At 41.8% G+C, this 19,690-nt stretch overlaps 3 protein-coding genes across 4 annotated transcripts in view; 2 read left to right on the forward strand and 1 right to left on the reverse strand.

Annotated features, from left to right (window-relative positions):
* The window catches only part of mnat1 (MNAT1 component of CDK activating kinase), a 31,676-nt gene extending 26,374 nt beyond the window's left edge, over window positions 1–5,302 (forward strand). The window contains exon 8 of the mRNA XM_087780287.1: window positions 5,118–5,302. Within this exon, the coding sequence (XP_087636413.1) occupies window positions 5,118–5,238 (121 nt within the window). The 3' untranslated portion in view covers window positions 5,239–5,302. The remainder of the gene's footprint in view (window positions 1–5,117) is intronic.
* Window positions 5,301–7,868, reverse strand: trmt5 (tRNA methyltransferase 5). 2 transcript variants are annotated; one of them, XM_087780285.1, is made up of 5 exons: window positions 7,841–7,868; window positions 7,014–7,570; window positions 6,825–6,949; window positions 6,113–6,752; window positions 5,301–5,425 (listed from the first exon to the last, which is right to left on the reverse strand). In XM_087780285.1, the coding sequence occupies exons 1-5, from the start codon at window positions 7,846–7,848 to the stop codon at window positions 5,382–5,384; spliced, it is 1,374 nt and encodes a 457-aa protein (XP_087636411.1). In that variant the 5' UTR covers window positions 7,849–7,868; the 3' UTR covers window positions 5,301–5,381. The 2 variants fall into 2 exon arrangements, with proteins under 2 accessions (XP_087636411.1, XP_087636410.1); XM_087780284.1 differs by having other exon boundaries at window positions 6,107–6,752.
* A 92-nt stretch (window positions 7,869–7,960) lies between these two features.
* slc38a6 (solute carrier family 38 member 6) lies at window positions 7,961–18,734 on the forward strand. The gene is made up of 17 exons (XM_087780286.1): window positions 7,961–8,102; window positions 9,502–9,632; window positions 10,237–10,310; window positions 10,655–10,707; window positions 10,783–10,822; window positions 12,806–12,884; window positions 14,234–14,319; window positions 14,935–14,993; window positions 15,053–15,124; window positions 16,325–16,375; window positions 16,437–16,516; window positions 16,575–16,675; window positions 16,734–16,858; window positions 16,926–17,070; window positions 18,072–18,166; window positions 18,227–18,340; window positions 18,447–18,734. Exons 1-16 carry the CDS (start codon window positions 8,046–8,048, stop codon window positions 18,308–18,310), a joined length of 1,332 nt encoding a protein of 443 aa, XP_087636412.1. The 5' UTR covers window positions 7,961–8,045; the 3' UTR covers window positions 18,311–18,340; window positions 18,447–18,734.
* Window positions 18,735–19,690: the final 956 nt, after the last annotated feature.

The raw sequence follows: 19,690 nt of genomic DNA on the forward strand, positions 1-19,690 counted from the left end.
ATACCTCGGCAATGTTAGAAAGTTAGCATTGTTACAACTTTAGCTATGTTTGGTCAAAGCCAAGGATTGAACATGAGAATCCATACCTCGGCTACGTTAGGAAGTTAGCATCTTTAAAACTTCAGCTATGTTTGCTTAAAGCTAAGGACTGGATATGAGAATCCATACCTAGGATACATTTGGAAGTTAGCATCATTACAACTTTAGCTATGTTTGGTCAAAGCTAATGATTGAACATGAGAATCCATACCTCAGCTACGTTAGGAAGTTAGCATCTTTAAAACTTTAGCTATGTTTGGTCAAAGCTAAGGACTGGACATGACAATCCATACCTCGGCTACGTTGGGAAGTTAGCATCTTTAAAACCTTAGCTTTATTTAGTTAAAGCTAATGATTGGACAAGAGAATCTATACCTCGGCTACGTTAGGAAGTTAGCATTGTTACAACTTTAGCTATGTTTGGTCAAAGCTAAGGTCTGGACATGAGAATCCATACCTCGGCTATGCTAGGAAGTTAGCATTGTTACAACTTTAGCTATGTTTGGTCAAAGCTAAGGATTGGACATGAGAATCCATACCTCGGCTACGTTAAGAAGTTAAAATCTTTAAAACTTTAGCTATGTTTGGTCAAAGCTAAGGATTGGACATGAGAATCCATACCTCTGCTACTTTAGGAAGTTAGCATCTTTAACATTTTAACTATGTTTGGTCAAAGCTAAGGATTGGGCATGAGAATCGATACCTCGGCTACTTTAGGAAGTTAGCATCTTTAAAACTTTAGCTATGTTTGGTCAAAGCTAAGGACTGGACATGAGAATCCATACCTTGGCTACGTTAGGAAGTTAGCATCTTTAAAACTTTAGCTATGTTTGGTCAAAGCTAAGGACTAGACATGAGAATCCATACCGTGGCTACGTTAGGAAGTTAGCATCTTTAAAACTTTAGCTATGTTTGGTCAAAGCTAAGGACTGGACATGACAATCCATACCTCGGCTACGTTGGGAAGTTAGCATCTTTAAAACCTTAGCTTTATTTAGTTAAAGCTAATGATTGGACAAGAGAATCTATACCTCGGCTACGTTAGGAAGTTAGCATCTTTAAAACTTTAGCTATGTCTGGTCAAAGCTAAGGTCTGTACATGAGAATCCATACCTCGGCTACGTTAGGAAGTTAGCATTGTTACAACTTTAGCTGTGTTTGGTCAAAGCTAAGGTCTGGACATGAGAATCCATACCTCGGCTATGCTAGGAAGTTAGCATTGTTACAACTTTAGCTATGTTTGGTCAAAGCTAAGGATTGGACATGAGAATCCATACCTCGGCTACGTTAGGAAGTTAAAATCTTTAAAACTTTAGCTATGTTTGGTCAAAGCTAAGGATTGGACATGAGAATCCATACCTCGGCTACTTTAGGAAGTTAGCATCTTTAAAACTTTAGCTATGTTTGGTCAAAGCTAAGGATTGGGCATGAGAATCGATACCTCGGCTACTTTAGGAAGTTAGCATCTTTAAAACTTTAGCTATGTTTGGTCAAAGCTAAGGACTGGACATGAGAATTCATACCTCGGCTACGTTAGGAAGTTAGCATCTTTACAACTTTAGCTTGTTTGGTCAAAGCTAAGGAGGACTTTGACCTCTGACATGATCCACATCAGGAACAGAGCTAAGTTAAATCACAAACACTTCAGCTACATTAGTACTGGAGCACGCACAGTTTTCCACGCATCCTTGGCGCTTCTTCATCCGAGCGAGTTCTGGAACGTTCCACCGTGGAAACCAGGCAGATCTTCTGGAAAGTTCCTGGACTTAACTTTTCACTTGGAGTTAAAGACACTGCAGTGTTTTCTGGAATCTGGAGCCATATTAGCCGGAGATGTTGGCCGATGAATCGCTTTAGGATTCTCGTTTTTCACTTCCTGTTTCTGGATTCTTAGCTGGAACGTGGAAATCCCCCGTCATAAAACTCCCTTTCACACACTCCGTCTCATTGTGTCGCTCAGACGTCTTCATCACCTGCACTCGTCTCTCCCCTCCTTCCCCGAGGGGACATAATGGGCCGGGCCAGAGTGACCCATATTTACCCAATAACTCCGGCTTTGAAAAGACCCGGATCGGGTTGCGGTTAATGCTCCAGTGAGGCCCGGAGAGTGAAAGATGTTACCGGCTCCAGTTTCAGGACCTTCGGGAACAAAAGTAGTCCGAGCTGACGGGTCGAAGGGGGGGGAGAGCGAGGAGGGGGTGTACAGTGGGTGAGTCGAGATGTGTTGAAATTCAGGGAACGGAACAAGTCTCTGATAGTTTCTCAGCTGGGGGGCGCTGTGGTCGCTTCACGCATTACATCACCATTAATATCGTTTGTTATTCAGTATTTTTAATAAAGCAACACCTGAAGACGTGACATTATAAAGTTAGAGATCGAAAGTATCATTATTTGATGGTAAAGTCAGGTCAATACTTCTTTTTTATTGGTTAAAGGAAATTGTGAGATTTTAAATCCGAAATGATGACATTAGGAATTTTACAATATTCAATAACGTAAATGATTCTGTAGACATGTCAGGCACAAAACAAAAGTCACAGTTGTTATTTGATGGTTAAAGTGAATATATGTTTATTATATAAAGGTGATAATCAGATTTTATTTAAATTGATAATGTTAAAAATTAGATTATGTTCAAATTAAAAGATAAAATGGGTTCGAAGCAGATTCTTTCTTAAGAGATAAATGTTTATTGGAAACGTCAAAATACAATTTTAGAACCTTTAAACATAAAAATAACGAGATTAAAGCCATATTATTACAACTAAAGAGAAGGTTATAATGTGGAAAAATTCAGTATTTCATATTAATCGAGTAAAAAATCAAAAATAATGTCTATAAAGTCATGAAGAATATATTTAAGAGGATAAAGTACTTCAGATTATTAACATATTTCAGATATGAGTCGGTGTGACTCAAAAACATTTCCACAGGTTAACCAAAACAATGTCTGCAGATCAGTGGATTTGCAAAGTATTCAAATAATTGAGGTTCCGTTAAAGGTTTGTCGCTTGTGTCCGTGACCTCCACAGGAAGTTAACATTGCAGAAGTGAACTAAGAGGTGGGGAGGGATGGGGGGGCGGTTGGTTTAAGAGAAGAGCTGTGATGATGATGATGATGATGATCCCCAAAGGTGATCTCACCCCCCCCTCCCACTCTGGGCGGCAGGTATAGGGTTACACAGCGCTCTCAGCTTTCTTGGAAGGAGCGACCACACGAGCGGCTCTGGGATTAGATTAGCAGGAAGAGCAGACTTAGCCGCGCTGGAAATAGCTCACTTTCTTCACCATTAAAACGTAATCAATAGATGCACTCATCTGCTGCAGGAAGCCACCGGAGAAGACAAGTGCTCTGAAGGACGGGGGCTCCTGCAACCCCCCCTGCCCATAATGAAGTTATTATTAATCTTGCTGTCGTCCTCCACGAGCCGCTTCACTCCTCTGTCTTCTTGGTGTTACGCTTACTGTTGGCAACTTTCTTTATTCCATATTTAATTAAAAAAAGAGTTGTTCATTTATAAGGACACCATACAGACCGATTAAAAACAACAGGGGAAAAGAACAAAAGTAAGAAAGTAGTTATAAAAAAAGTCAAACTGTTTGTTTTTTTTAATGGAAAAACTACAAAACATTAAACTATAAAACAAGAATTACAAAATAAACCAGATTAAAAAATGTGCATTTTAGCTGAGCTTTAGTAAAACAGATTATTGAATGCAGTATTTAAAGTGTCGTAACACAATTGTAATTAACTAAATGACATCATGATGCAGATGATTAAGAGGTTCGGTTGTTGTAATTGGTTCGACGCCATCTCGTCGCGTAATTATTCGGACCACAAGTGTAAACAAGCACGGCTGTGATAGTGAAGCTGATGAAGTTGTCAGATACCAGTGAAAGTTTGAGACATTTGTGGGTCGTTTTCGAGGAAGAAGATGGAGTGATAAAGAAGAGCCAGTAGATGCTAACGAACGACTGCAGCCGTGTTTATTATAACCGACGACTGGCGGTAAAATACTAACGTAAACTATCTTGAACAACAGGTAGAAATATTGAGAATGTGGTTTACAGGTTGAAAATGTGGTCATTGTGACGGGAAAACATTAAATATATCCATCATATTGAAGGAAACCTTTAAGTAGATTGATTCCTGTACAGCAGTGACTCTTGCAAATACAGTACAGACCATAATTACCATTCAAACCATCTTCTCTGGTCATGGTTCAGTCAGAAAGAAATGAAGAAAAAAGAAAGAACTATAGAAAACGGAATGAGCTTGGATAATGTTGTTTGTTTTTTTTAACTTCTGGTTTGCAGGTACTGACCACTGCGACATCATGTCACCTGGCTCTCCAGTTGAACTTGCACCGCAGTACAGACATGAGTCATGAAAGCAGAACAATCGCATCAGCGATGAAGACAGACTCAGACACACACACACACCCACACACTCAGGTGTTGGGTTTCTGAGTGAAGCGTCTGAATAGAAGGAGAAACGTTAGAAGGCGACGCTGCTCTGATTTCCCGTCAGACTTTGAAGTTTTCTCCTCTCGAGAGATCGTTAGAGGCCATGGACTGTGAGGGGGGGGGGGGTGAAGTTATTCCTGCAGATTCTCTTTCTCTAAACTCTCTTACGCCACCCGGTGGTTGAGAACTGTGCATTTATCTACGTGTTTTTTTGTTGTTGTTTAACACACAAAGACACTGTTGAATACAGACCAACAAAGAAGGCTTTTCAAGACTGACAAACGACATACAGCCTCTCACAGACACACAAAGAATGCAATGATAGACACACAGATGGACAACTGCATTGAGACGCACACTTAACAACGTCGACCGCAGTGAGAAACAACACCTAAAGTGTGTTTTAAGAATCAAACCTCTCCTGTGTGTGACTTAATGAAGCAGGGAACTGTTTACTTTGCGAACACAAACACTCGGGCTCCGTCAGGAAACATCTGCACACACTTACGCACCTCTGATACTTTAGCGCTAACACTTTGAGCCACAAGAGTTTCAGTGTCAGGCTGTCGGTGCCAATCCTGTCTGACGTGTGTTGGTGTGTGTTTTGTCAGGTATCTGAACCACGTGCGCGCTGCCTTGCCTCAGGACACTGCCGGAGGATACACGTCAGCACTGGCTTGTCACCGAGCGGTCCAGGAGGCGTTTACAGGTCTGTTTCCATGGAGACACTGATGCTGGAGCACCATTGTTGTACAGTTTTAAATGTGTTTGTATTTAAATAAAACTACGCAAACTTCTCTTGACTTTGTTTAATTAAAAGGAAAAAGCGTAAAAATAATATTTTAAAATGTTCCAAGTTGTCTCCAAAAATGTCTTCACGTCTCCGTCGCTTCACACTTTTGCTTCTTAGGCGCCGGTTCTGTCGACACAAACATTGTTTATCAGTATAACACAAACAAAAATGCATGCAAATAAAGAAAAACGCACAGAGACGCAAGGTAAACACACAAGATAAACTAGGGGAAACGGACAAACACATAGAGACACTTAAGACAAACACAGACAAGACAAAAAAAGATGGAAAAATAGAAACTCAAAGACAAGGAAAAGAACGCAGCCACAGATACAATGACATACGACATTATGCGTCTCTAGTGTGTGTTTCTTTTTGTGTCTAACACAGAAAACATACATTGAGATACGCACATATACAGAGAGACGCATTTAAAGCACAGAAAGACTCAGAGAAACTACAAAACGCACACTGCCACAAAAATAAACACACACAGACAAATGCACACATACAGAGAGACACACAGTGTAAAACACAGAAATACTCACAAAAAACACACACAGAGATACCAAAAGAAACACACAGGGAGACAAATAATGTCAAACACATAAAACGAACAGAAAACGTACATTGAGACAAACACACATATACAGAGACGCATAATACAAAGCGGAGAAAGACAGAGAAACTCAAAACACACACGGCAACAAAAAAAAACGCACACAAACACACATCTATGGAGAGAAACATAGTATAAAACAGAGAAACTCAGAAAATACACACATGGAGATAGGATGTTTTTTTTACCCTCACCACTCTGGTCCTGGTCCAGACTGAACAGCACCTCCTTTGGCAGCGTGAAGCTCACACACAACATGTCTTTGCTTGGCGCCACGTTTCTGACAAAGTGTACGGAACACCGTCCTTCCAGAGGGAAGCCCAGGCTGGTGGAGGCTCTCCTCACCACGTCCTCCTTGGTGTTCTCTTCTTTGGAGAAGCCGTAGCAGTGGACAGTCGGCAGCTTGTTGTGTTCTTGTGTCTGCCGAGGCAGGAGTCCCCTGAAGGCGTCCAGGAAGTCCAGAGCCAGCGCGGGCAGGTTCATCACCACGTGAATGTTGGTTTTTGCTTCCAGCAGGGCCGGGAGCTGCTGAGTCAGCGGGCCTCGGATGAACTCCCGCCCGTCCAGGTTGAAGCAGCTGACTCTCCCGGACACCTTGTTGACCCGGCTGTTGTGCTGCAGCCACCGGAAGGACTCGGGGTTCAGGTCGTTGGCGAAGACTTCGGCGCCGGCACGGGCGGCCGGAATGACGAAGGGTCCGACGCCGGCGAACACGTCGAAAACGGCGTCTCCGCGCTTGACCAGCTGAACAATGCGCTCGTGCTCTGTGCTCAGGCGCGGGTTCCAGTAGACGGTGGAGAAGTCGAACTCGTACGTGAAGCCGTTTTCCTTCACCTGCGGGAGAAACGTTTATCACTATCCACCTCCATTCAACAACAACGACGACGACTCTAGGGCGCCACCTACTTTGGCGACCATGTTCTCCTCTCCCGCCAGGAGCTCCATCTTGAAGTTTCTGTAGGTGGAGTCGATGGTGTTGGTCTTGTTGACGACACACGTCGCTCCAGGGTTCTTGTCCATCATGACTTGACCTGCAGCACCAGCATTTAAACAAAACGGTCCGGAGCTACAAAATCCCACTCTCTACTCACTCACCAATGAGAGACTTGTAAGGCAGCTGGTGGTCCCGCAGGTTCATGTGGAGGATGTGCCCGACCCGGCTGAATCCCGAGGACACGTCCTGACCTTCCGGGAGTATGGCCTCGAGCACCTCCTCGCTCTTCAGGTTCTCGTAGGTCAGAGTCAGCTCGTGGTACTGCAGCTCCACGGGAACGTCGAAGTACCGGAGCGCCTCCACCTCCGACACGCTGAAGGAGTCCGCGGACTTCACCGTGCGAGGGTCCAACAGAACCAGGCGCTCCTCGTCGCTCTCTGCCGTCACGACTCGGGCGATCCCCGGCCGGTGAACGGTGGACTTCTTCAAACTCTTCATGACTTTGTTGAGGACCCGGGTGGGGACACGCAGGGCCGGGACGGTGATGTTCTGAGTGAACGCCTGCTTGTCCAGACTGGTCATCCCTCTGACCTCGGGAGGAGCCCGGTACAGTCGAGCCTCCATGAGTAGTGGGCCAGGAATCCGGGAACACAGAAGTGGATCTGAAGATCTCAGCTTGACGTGAATCTGTGAAGTTTTAAATACACTGCAAAAGAACCTGCGATGACAGAAACGTGAAGCAGACGATTAGTTTTACTAAAAACTTTACATTTTAGTCTGTTACGTTTAGGAATTTATTCTCAGATCATTAAGATATAACTGAATACGAGGTCAACTCGGCGTTCTGTTTCAAACGCGAAGTTAAAATATATATTTTTAATCATAGCACGTAACAAACATTACCTATGAATCAAAATTGATTCCGACGCTAAACGCTCTAAACATTACATTAATATAAGTAATAAAGATGAAGAAAATATCATTTCACCTCCACATCCTCAGTCCAGCATGCTGGCAACGTCATCATCTAAAGCCGCCAATCCTGATCCCTGATTGGTCGGCGACTTTCCTACGTAGTATACCGCGACGGAAGCGCGCGTCATGTGACGCGGGAGCAACAACAGGAAGATGAGCGCAGCTGGAGTTCATAAGTTAGAAGAACTTAACTTGAGATTTTAGTTCATGTTGTGAAAATGAGCGTCAATGGAGAAGCGTCCGCTGAGGATGAAGCGACCCCGTTACTGTCACAGGTAAGTTGGTCTTTTTTATATTCACTATAACACTTTTAACTTCTTATATGCATGGAGTACTTCTATAAAACTTCAAACTCAAATGTATTATTATTATTATTATTATTATTATTATTATTTAGTGTCTACCTGGTGGTAAGTATAACAAATATAACATTTAAATTCTAAACAAACAAATATTTTTGAACTAAATAATTACTGCATCCCAATATTGGGTCAAATAAAATACAAATATTTTAAACTTTTACTTTGAAATAATGCAGTTAAATTACATTTAGTGATGTTATACTCGCTTTTTCATGTGTAGAATATTGCTGGAATTTCCTACAATATTCTGGAATATTTAAAAAAAAAGTTGGATAGAAGGTTGACAAAAAATGAAAACAACCAAATTCCATCCTTTATCTTTCTGTTCTCAAATGTAATTCAAAATTTATTTTGGATAAAGTATAAATTCTCTAACTCATCATGTGAAATGGTTTTATAACCTGCAGCTTAACCAAAGTCCCTCCTCATCTACGTTCTACTAAATCAGCACATTTTAACGGCTTAACTGGCCTTTTTCCTTTTTTCTAGCTTAATAATGAAACGGGTTTGAAAGGTTAGAAACTATTGATTTTTCAATTATTCCACACTTGTTATCAAGCAGGATTATATTGTTCACTTCCCCTCAGCACTGATATCAGGCAGATAATCAATTTCCTTCTGATGTTTTCAGAGTAAGCCTAACACAGAAGACAATATACAATCAATAGTTAGCGCTTAGGAAGTAACTAGCTGACAGAATAATTTATAAACCACATTAACATGACTAACAAAACACGTTAAAAACAATGTTGACATTGACCTCAAAGTAATATCAGAAATCCAAACACAACATAAAATTTACAACATAATGACAACCACAAAAAAGTATCATCAACAATAATAAATGCACCAATCAACTATGAAGTAAGTATTTTGTTTGGTGAAAGAGAAAAGATTAAATAAGGGGCAGAAATGATAAGAATATTTTTGTCATTGCTCCTTTAATCTCTATAATCACTTGTAAAATTGTCTATGATTATGTAACTGACGAGATGAGACCAAAATGGACAAATAAACATAAACAAATGTTAAGTACCTTTAAAATAAAAGCCCTGTTTAGCCAGATAATCAAGATTGAAAAGATGATAACATTTAAAATTGACTTTTTCAGACGGGCCTTTTTGCACAAACGCACACATATATACACTTACTTAAAAGTTTTTCTGCCTTGTCTAAATTTAAGCCTGCACCCAGTGTTTCAAAATAGTTTTCTTTCAATATTTATTTACAAATAAGATATGATTAAATTCTAGCATTTCCTTTTTTTTTCTTTTGTCTTTCTCCTTTCTTCATCACTGTTGTGCTTCAACAGCAGGAGGCGCCGTCACGCGTCAAAGGAGCGTCCTTTACATCCTCTGTGTTTAACCTGATGAACGCCATCATGGGCAGCGGGATCCTCGGCCTGGCGTACGCCATGGCCAACACGGGGATCCTGGGCTTCTGGTATGTTGTGGCATTGTTCGTTCCTCCCCTGCTTGTCCTCCATTGTTCCTTTACTTTTATTGGTGCAGGCTTTTCCTTGATCCTCTGAGACTCCTGTGTTCGTCTCGATGTTATCTTTACCTTTTAAAGTATATATTTTATTGGGTTTTGTTTTGATTGTTTAAGCGCTTTGTGACCCTGGTCTAGAAAACCGCTCTACAAATATAATTTACTTACTTACTTACTTAATTACTTACTAATAACATCTTAATATTCTTCACAATAAATGTAAATACTTTTTTGCATTTCCTATTTTATCTCTTGCTGCATTTCTGATACATTTTCCTTCCCTTAAATTTCACTTAATTAATTGCCTTTTTCCGCTGACTACCAGCTTACTGATACATTTCTTTCTATGAATTTTCCATTTTTCAATTAATTATATTCCTTTTTATCTACCGCGTTCTTCTTAATTTCTTCTGTTTCTCATAATTAATCTGCCTGTTCCTCTCTGTTCTAATTTATCTGTTGAATACATTCAACAAATTGTGATTCTTTTGCTCACTTAATTTCCTTCATGTCTTTCTCCTCGATCACACTTTTCTTCTCTGTTTTCTGTCTGCAGTGTGTTGTTGGTCCTGGTGTCCACCATGGCAGCGTACTCTATCCACCTGCTGCTGAAGCTCTGCGACCAGACAGGTGAGTGAAGGGGGGATGGGGGCGGGGGGTTCAGAGTTTGATTGATTGGTCCGACCATTGTTCTGCTGATTAGAGAATCTCTCTCTCTGTACTGTGCGATAGATCAGTAACAGAGGGAGGAGACGCAGGACTATGATGTTTGCTGATGATGTGGTGATTTTGGAGGATGAAGTCGAGGAATGAAGATGGTGATCAGTGAAAAGAAAGTTGATAAGAATGATCAGAGGAGCATGTGGAGAACAAAATTAGGGAAGGGTGGAGAGGAGAGACAATGTTGGACCAAGATAGTTGAAGAATAAGAAGACAATGAAGATTAAAAAATAGCATCTGATCTTCCTCCCCAGGTATCAGCTCGTATGAAGACCTGGGCATGCGGGCACTTCACAGACCAGGGAAGGTGAGACAAGTTCTTCAATTTCATCCTCATTTTGTTCTTGTGACTGGATGTAATGTTCACACTCTTGTCTGGCAGGTGATTGTCGCTGTTTCCATCCTCATCCAGAATATGGGGGGTGAGTTTCAAGATTTACACACATGTGTCATCATAAAACTTGGTGAAATAACCTTTTCTTCTCTATATAGTCACTGTTAAAAAACGTGTTCAATATGTTGTTTGTGAGAGTCTGAGGCTAACAGCGCCCCCTGCTGGAGCTCGATTCCAAGCTTTCGGGCTATAATGTTGATTCTCTGATAACCTCTCACCCCTGCTGGCTCCTCCTCGGGGTCCTGGGCTTGTGGTCTAATGGATCACTGATGGCCGACCTTCCCTCTCTGGTGTTGAGTTACGCCCCCCCTCAGCCTCAGACATCTCCGGTGGTGGCAGCGAGCAGAGGTGAAGCTCCTCTGCAATCATTAGTGCAGCGTCTGAGTGGATTACTGCGCCGGCCCCTTGTATGTTTGTGGTTTTGGGGGGGGACGTGTCGGAGCCCCTGAGTCCTGGCACATCTGTCTGGACCCGGGCCTCTTTTATAAGAGCGCAATTAGCTCGACTGAGTAAACAATCATCCGTGCTGCCGGAGGCTGATGCAGCAATTGACCTTAATTACAGAGAAGACCCCCCTGACTTCCCCCCTCCCCTCTAATGAATTGAAAGTGGTTGTCTTTTGTGTTTACCTGACTGCACACACACAATGTTCAGGTGTTCTCCTGATGATGATGATGATTCTGTTTCCTCTCCTCACCGTCTCGCTCCCCCTCTCTCTCTCCTCTCACAGGTCTTTAGCGACGTAAGTACCAAGAGTAGCTCACGTGTGTGTTGTTGTGCTTTTGTCGAGTGTTGCTTGGATGTGTTTCTGCACCACTGTAGTTTAGCTGTATGATGTGTCAGCCTGGTTCCCATGATGACCCCTGTCCACTGCCAACACACTCGCTAGTATCATACGTAGCTTGCATGTCAACGTGTTAAATGCTGCTAAACTTTTATGTCTCTTTTTGTCTTGTTGGGTTGGTTAATTTTGTTGAGTTTTTTCCTGTTTTATATTTTATTTTTGTCTTATTTGGTCGATTAATTTGTTTTTTTGGTTTTAACATTTAATTGATCTTGTTTTTGTGTGTCTTTTTAGGTTGGTGGTTAATTTTGTTGTACTTCAGGTGTGCGTTTTTGATTGGCGTGTATGTTTTTTTTTGTTTTTAACTGCAAAGTTTAGTCAACTATTTCCTTCTGAACAGGGTCTGAGAAACGACCGTGCTGCATTCACTGACACCTTGATAATGCGGAACAAATGACGGTTATGATTCTGTATTTTGAGAGAATGTTAGAAAAACTTGTTTTGCTTGCTACACTAAATTTTGTGAACCTCTTTAGCGACCACTCATGTAATGAACCATTTTGTGCAGCTGTGTGTTACACTTTCACTTCCCTCTGCGGCTTTCCTGCTCTGCTATCCCCCCCCTCCATGTGGTCTTGAAAGGGTTAATTCTCAAGTTTGGTCAGATTCCGTGTTGTTGTGTCGTCACATATTTATGTGCAGCTGTGGTCAGCGGGACGTTCGGGGAGTTTCCCCAGAATTCCTCTGGACTGAGGTATTTTTTTCGCGACTGCTGTGAGAGCGAGCGCTCCAGGGTCTTGTGTGGCCTCCATGGTTATTGGAAGAGTCCCGCTCCACAAACAAATACAGGATCTCTGGGATTAAGGCCTGGGCTTGTTTAAGGGCGAGTGCAGGACCTTGCCCGGGGCAGCACGGTCCGGCCTGTGACCACACACTGCGGTCTGTGGAGGATGCAATGGTGACCTTTAGGAAGTGACCACTTTAGGTGACTGGGAGGCTGCAGAGCTATCAGGGGGGTGTTGAGAAGAGGGCGTGGGGAGGGGGTACCTGGATTAGCATCAGGGATCATGCTAGTTAACATTCCTCACTCTTCTGCAGCGAGAGCTTCAGCACTGATCTGCTCCACCCGCCTGCATTAACTCGGAGCCGACACACCCGCTTTCAACCCCCCCCCCCAAACCCCCATGTTGTCACGTGACTGTCTTCTTCACCTTCTCCCTCCCTCAGCGATGTCATCCTATTTGTTCATCCTGAAGTCGGAGCTTCCCGCGTCCATCAGCAGCTTCCTGAGCGACGACACTCCACGGTGGGTCCTCACAACACTCTGGGTGCGGGAATGTCACGGCGGCTCTAACTCGAGTCTAGTTTGTATCACATGATCCGGTTCTGTTCGCTCTTGGCTCCGGTCAGATTTTGAGCCTGTCACTCATCCTCGTCAGCCGAGACGTTCCGACCACATCTCCATCTGCGGCAGCTGGAGGGTGTTAGCTCGCCTCGCTGCGCCCCTCAAATCCCTCACACATGTTCCCGCCGTCAGACTGATACAAGAGGAGATCAGTTGTGCCATTTTAATCGCAGCCCCGGACAAACGCTTCCGCTAATAAGACCTGGGCTCAGTAAACAAGTCGTCCGGCGGCAGATGTTCCTCTGAGGTGATCCACGCTCTCGCCTTCATCTGCAGCACGATTGACTCGTCCACTGCAGGCCGCCCTGCGTCTCGTTAAAGCGTGAAATGTTCCGTATTTCACGGATCTTCTCCGTATCCACCACGATGAGTGGCTGAGATCAAGAGCTAACTTTGTCCAAATGTGTTTTGTTGCAAGTTTTCCCTTTTTTAAATCTAAGACTTTCTTTTTGTTTTTGTTAATTTTGACCAGCTGGCAAATTTTCTGATTCTTTTGAAAAGTTGTTTAACCCTTGTGTTATTTCAGGGTCATTATGACCCAGAGGCCCAGAAACATATTTGTCGGCTGACCTAGAGACAACTGAAGGGATAGCTGAAACACATTTTTTCCGGGCCTCCAGGTCATCTTAACCCTGAGATAACACAAGGGTTAAGTTGAGTTTTTGAAAAAAGAAAATTCCCACAAAAGCTATTATTTAGATTATTATTTTTAACGGTTATTATTTTATTTATTTGTATTGCTTTACAAATAAAAATGGCTTACTTTGATTGTTACATAAAGAACCAAATAGTTTTTTGGGTCAAGATTACATTTTTAGTATTTACTATGTCTTTTTTTAATTATCTAGTAAATAATTGAACTATCTCTGGGTCAAGGTTACCCGGCAGCTCAAAAACAAATGTGTTTGTGGTATCCCTTTCATTGTCTCTGGGTCAAGGTGAACGACCTCCACCACTGCATATGTATTTAAGGAAGCCAGGGAGATCAGTCACCTTGACCCAGAGGCAACACAAGGGATGCAACAAACACATTTATTTCCGAGCCACTGGGTCACCTTAACCCAGAGAAACCACACAGGGTGAAAGAGGGGAGTTATTTTTTTCCATTCAGGTCAAAGTTATTTTGTAATACAAGTCATCATCGGGGAGTGTCGTCGACTGTAGGCCTGTAATGGGAAGCAGATGAAGAATCTGTCGCTCCGGATTTAAAAGTAACTTTGAGTCTCTTGACGGCTGCTGTGGTTCTGCAGGGACGCCTGGTACCTGGACGGTCGCGTGCTGCTGGTCCTCGTCACGCTGTGTGTGGTCCTGCCTCTGTCCATGCTGCCCAGGATCGGTGAGTCGGGGTCACAACTGTCACGCGGCGGCCAATAGAAGCAGCCGCTCACGCCAGACCATTTCAAATCACCCCCCGAGATGTTTTCGCCCTGGACTGTAGGGACACTGTCCAATTATCTTATCCAGCTTGTCTTAAATACAGGCTATGATCTGTCAATCAAACTGTCATTTGTGTTTATGGCTGATGGTCCATCAGCTGATTTTAAAGCCCAAAATGAGTCTCTGGAATTTTTTTTGAGGGGGAGCCTAAAGAAAGGAGGTTAGACTTTTGAGTTAAAGACGAAGCTTGAAACTTTTTACTATTTTTTACTTTAATTTTTAATGACATTGAATTATTTTATTTTCTGTTTAATTATTTTTATAGGAAAACTATTGGGATATTTCTGCAAGTAAAAATGTGTTTTTTTATTTTTCATTTACAAGTTGTTGTTTTTTTTCCTAACTATGAAACAAAACTGTTTCCTGTCAAGTCTGTGTACATTTCTATGTTAATCACATGCATTCGTAACTTGTTTTAATGAACCCTGACAACAAAAAATGTTAAAATAATTCAATATTTTGATCCAAGTGGCGACACTTGAGCCTCTGATAATCGATGGAGTCTCTCCTGCAGGTTTCCTGGGCTACACCAGCAGCCTGGCCTTCTTCTTCATGCTCTACTTCGCCGTGGTGGTGAGTCGACACGACATCGGAGAATGTTGTTCTGTTGTTGTAAATCTTCTCGTGTTCAGGTGGTGATCAAGAAGTGGTCCATCCCCTGTCCACTGCCTCAGAACTCCACTCTGGACCTGAGCTTTGACAAGGTGAGCCTTTGTTCGTCCACTGAGAGGATTCAGTGCCACAGGTGTCGTCTTGGCAGAGGGCTGCGCTCTCGTGGTGCCATTCTAGTCATGAATGATTCCATTTAAAATCTAATAATTAAGTTGAGTTTAATAAATAAATAAATATTTGTCTTGCTTTAAACATTTATTTATTTATTTTATAAAGTAGTTTAGCAAGTGTTCATTTTTCTCAACTTTCTTTGTCGTTTACATTTTTATTCTTTTTCTAGAAGTGATTTAGTTTTTATGTCTGATATTTAAAGTTTTCATCTTGTCCTAATGATTCTTTTGAAATGTATCTTAAATGTTAGTTAATATTTTAGTCCTAAACTCGTCAAAATATTTGTTTCAATTTTGGGTTTTTCATTAGTTTTTATGGTTTATAGTTTATTAATTTAGTATAATTATAATTTATTATTAATATAGTTTTTATTATTATTGACAATTGACATTCATAGATATTCATTTTTGTGTTGCAATTTAACTTCAGTCCGCAGTGAAAAAAACAATCCAACGAGATCCCAGCAGTGACTGAGGACGAGAGGATACAGTCGACTCCAGCAGCTTTTAAAGTCGATGTTTGGACATAGTTTGGTTTCAAAACAAATGAAAGACGTTACGACTTCGTCAAGAGTCATGTGGTCTGTAAATTCTGCAACACCAGAGTCAAGTACTCGACAATACTACAAGTATATCCTTGTTACTACAGTACATATATATTTTATCGTTGCCCCAGTATCTTAATACGTATCATATCAACAGATTCTTGCAAAAATACACAGCCTTACCTTCTAGTTTAGTCCTACCATATCATTCAAAGCGACTTGGATTGAACAATCTTCATGAGTGGGACTTAATGTCTTTGTCAGGAGTTTGGAGTTCAATAAAAACGTCCGGTGAGTCAATTAAAGTTACTGAATCCGGAGATCACATTCTCAGTGACTCAGGAATCGTTTTGACTTTTGGTTTGTTCCCATACGTAATCACAGTCGAGGCAGTTGAGGTGGTGGAACAGCAGTGAACTTGTGTTCTAAATCTGTCTGGCGCTACAGAAATATCAGGACTTGTTGAAGACCAGGATCTGAGCAGGTCTCAGCCTGGATGTGACTTGCTGATGTGCTCCACGACCTGGTTCCAGTCAAGCTTCCCACGTGACTGACCTGTCCTTCCTTCTCTGCGCAGAACTCTTCTGACCCTGACTGTTCCCCGAAACTCTTGGTGCTCTCCAGCAAGGTACGTCCATCTGAGCCCCGGCATGATCTGAACCTTCTGAAGAGGACCTCTGGTGTTCCAGAGCGCCTTCGCTATCCCGACCATGGCCTTCTCCTTCCTCTGCCACACGGCGGTGCTGCCCATCTACTGCGAGCTGGACCGGTAACCTCGCTCGCCTCTCCGGTCCACCTTCTCCAGAACTCACCGGCTTCTCTTGCAGACCTTCCAAGTCCAGGATGCAGACGGTCTCCAACATCGGCATCGGGCTGAGCCTCCTGGTGTACCTGGTGTCGGCGCTCTTCGGCTACCTGACCTTCTACTGTGAGGACAGACCAGGTCTCTGTGCGTCTGCAGGTGCTCACGTCTCCTGTCTCTGCAGCTCAGGTGACGTCGGAGCTGCTGATGGTCTACTACCACTACCTGCCGCGGGACGTGCTCATGCTCACCGTGCGAGCCGCCATCTTGCTGTCCGTGCTGCTCACGGTGCCGCTCATCCACTTCCCGGTCAGAACCAGAGCCGAGCGTCGAGTCGAAGCGATCGAGATGATGACGTGTGTCTGTTGTGCCGAAGGCCCGTAAGGCCGCCATCCTGCTGGTGCGAGGGAGCGACTCCCACTCCTGGCCGGTCCACATCGGCGCCACCTTGATCATCGTCGGCCTGGTGCTGATCCTGGCCGTGCTGGTCCCAGACATCAGGAATGTGTTCGGAGTGGTGGGTGAGTGAAGGTTCCAGATGCTGTTGCTATAATATTGATGACATTTGGTTTAATTATTTTCCTTCTGATTATTCTGTCGTTTTTAATTTGTTTTCTATTTTACAAATCCAATTATAAATCGATAAACTATTTAACCTTTTGTTTTATCTTCTGTTTTTTACGATTAACTTTACAGGTTCATAAGTGTTTTTTTTATATTTGATATGGATATTTATTGTCATTTTTTTTTTATTCCAATTTATATGTATTATCGGATAATATTTATTTGTTAGGTAGCCAGTTCTCTTTTAGTGTTCTTTTCTTTTAAATTGATGTTTTAGTTAAATTCCACTTCTTACTTTTTTTCAAGTCTGTTTATTTCCAAGCATTTGTTTAATATCATCTGCATTAACTTAACATTTAAATTGTTATTACTATTATTGTAACTGTTAACAGCACTGGCAATAAAAGTTTTCTGATTCTAAATTATTATTACTATTATTATTATTAAACTAAATAAACTATTTAAATATTTATTTGGACTCCAGTTATACAGTTTCAGTTCCAAATCTATTTTTTAACTAAACTTTGGTCTTATTTGTTAATGATTTCCTTTAATATTTTTCTTTTTACATTTATTCTTGTTTATCTATTGATTGTGTGTTCTGAGGTTATTGTTTTATTGTCAGAATCCGAATTCTTTTTATTGCCATTATCATTCCAGCGTTTCACCAATTAAGAGTTTTCTTTGGAAGAGTTGTGCAACTTTGAATATGAACATGAAATACATTTTTAAATATAAATACAAATACAGTTTTAACTATTTACAAAGTGCAGATTAAGAAATTGAAGTGTTACTGTAAGTTTGTGTTCAAGAGTCTTTTTGCCAAATTGCTTGGTCTGGAAAAGCGCTATACAAATAAAAATGACTTGCTTACTTACTTACTTTATATTTAACATGAAGTTATGAATGTTTGTTCCATATCAGTTTGATCCAGACTCTCATCAGACTCTCTTCTCAGGCTCCACCACCTCAAGCCTCCTGCTCTTCATTTTCCCGGGGGTTTTCTACTTCAGGATCAGCGAGGAGCCGCTCAAATCTCCGGACACTTTCGGGGTAACAACGTTGTCTGTGGCGTCCGGACGTGAACTCCGCTGACTCTCTCTGTGGCTGCAGGCGGGGGTTCTGGTGGTGGTCGGTGTGCTGACTGGAACCGTGAGCTTCTCGCTCATCGTCGTCACGTGGGTGCAGAGCTGGTAGACCAGGGAGACCCAGGAACACCTCATTCAGGTGATCATCCACAAGTTTTCGTCTTGAGAAGCCACATCACACGGATCATTTATTTTGATCAACAGAAGTTCTTCACTCACTGCTCGCACTCATGTTTGTTTGACAGTTTTCGGGGCGAAGGGGACACCCCGATTCCTCCCCTCTCTCGCTGTTCCAGTCGGGGGGCTAATCAGAACCACATGTCCAGTCCGGTTCTAATCACGGATCTTGTTTAGACTCACGCGGCCGCCGACTGCTGCGTCTAATCCCGAGAATTACCTTGATCCATCCCAGAGTCCTGGAACGTCCCACTCGTGAGGGGAGGTCTCCTCCGAGGGAACCAAAACCAGACCCACCTTTTTAAACGACAAAATATGCTTCTGCACGTTGTTTTAACTGTTAAATAAATCCATGATTTCTGTATTATTCACGTTTGTTTTCAATTAAATCAATAATTGAATGGTGATGGTTGACTCTCCATCACATGGAGCAGATTAAACTGCAAAACTTAAAATTAAACAGAATATTTTGTGAGATAACATGTGAAATATCAGTTTTAACAATTAAGATTAAATACATTCTGTTTAACAATGTTTCTCAAGATATGTTCAACACCATAGTAAACTATTTAAGATGGACTACTTCAGGTAAAAGCTTCCGTTTAGTCATAATTATTACATCAATCATTTTTTTTATAAATAAATAATTAACTATCTATCTGGAACAGTTTTGTAATTTTAAGAAAACTAACAGGAAAGGAATACGATTAATTAATTCTCAAAAACCAAGAGGACCCAAAAGATTTCATTAAGAAATATCAAATTAAACATTTTAGTTGTTTAATGACACACTTAATGCACAACATAAAGTTTTATAAAAACTAAAGTTAAGGTAATATTTTATGACTTTAATAAATATTATGACTGTATTTTGCTTCTTCCATATTTTACAACTGGTTTTGATTGTTTTTTTTCCTGATGGATTAAGTTATTACATTTGGAACAACAAATAAATTAATGTTAAATAAGTGTAAAAGAAATATTTCTCTATAAAAGGCGAGGAGGAAAAAAACGTACTCTCTGCCCTGTCCATGGCTGGGGAGTCAAAGATGTGTGACTAAAATACACTTGTCAAGTCGACTTGTGTGTTTTATGGTTTGGTTTTCTAGCCTGACGCGAAGCGCAGCAGCGCCACCTGCTGTCTGTTGGTCGAAATGTTCCTCGCACTTGCCCAAAAGACAGTGAACTCAGCGTAGTCCTGTGAGATCAGAACCTCAAATCTTCTGAGCTTTTTGTGTCTAAATCTGAGCAAGCCCAATTCTTAAAATGTATCTTAAACGTTGTATTGTTTATTTATTTGATTCTGGACTTC

This window comes from Callionymus lyra, chromosome 18 (assembly GCF_982586985.1).
Source record: "Callionymus lyra chromosome 18, fCalLyr1.hap1.1, whole genome shotgun sequence".
Lineage (NCBI taxonomy): Eukaryota > Metazoa > Chordata > Actinopteri > Syngnathiformes > Callionymidae > Callionymus > Callionymus lyra.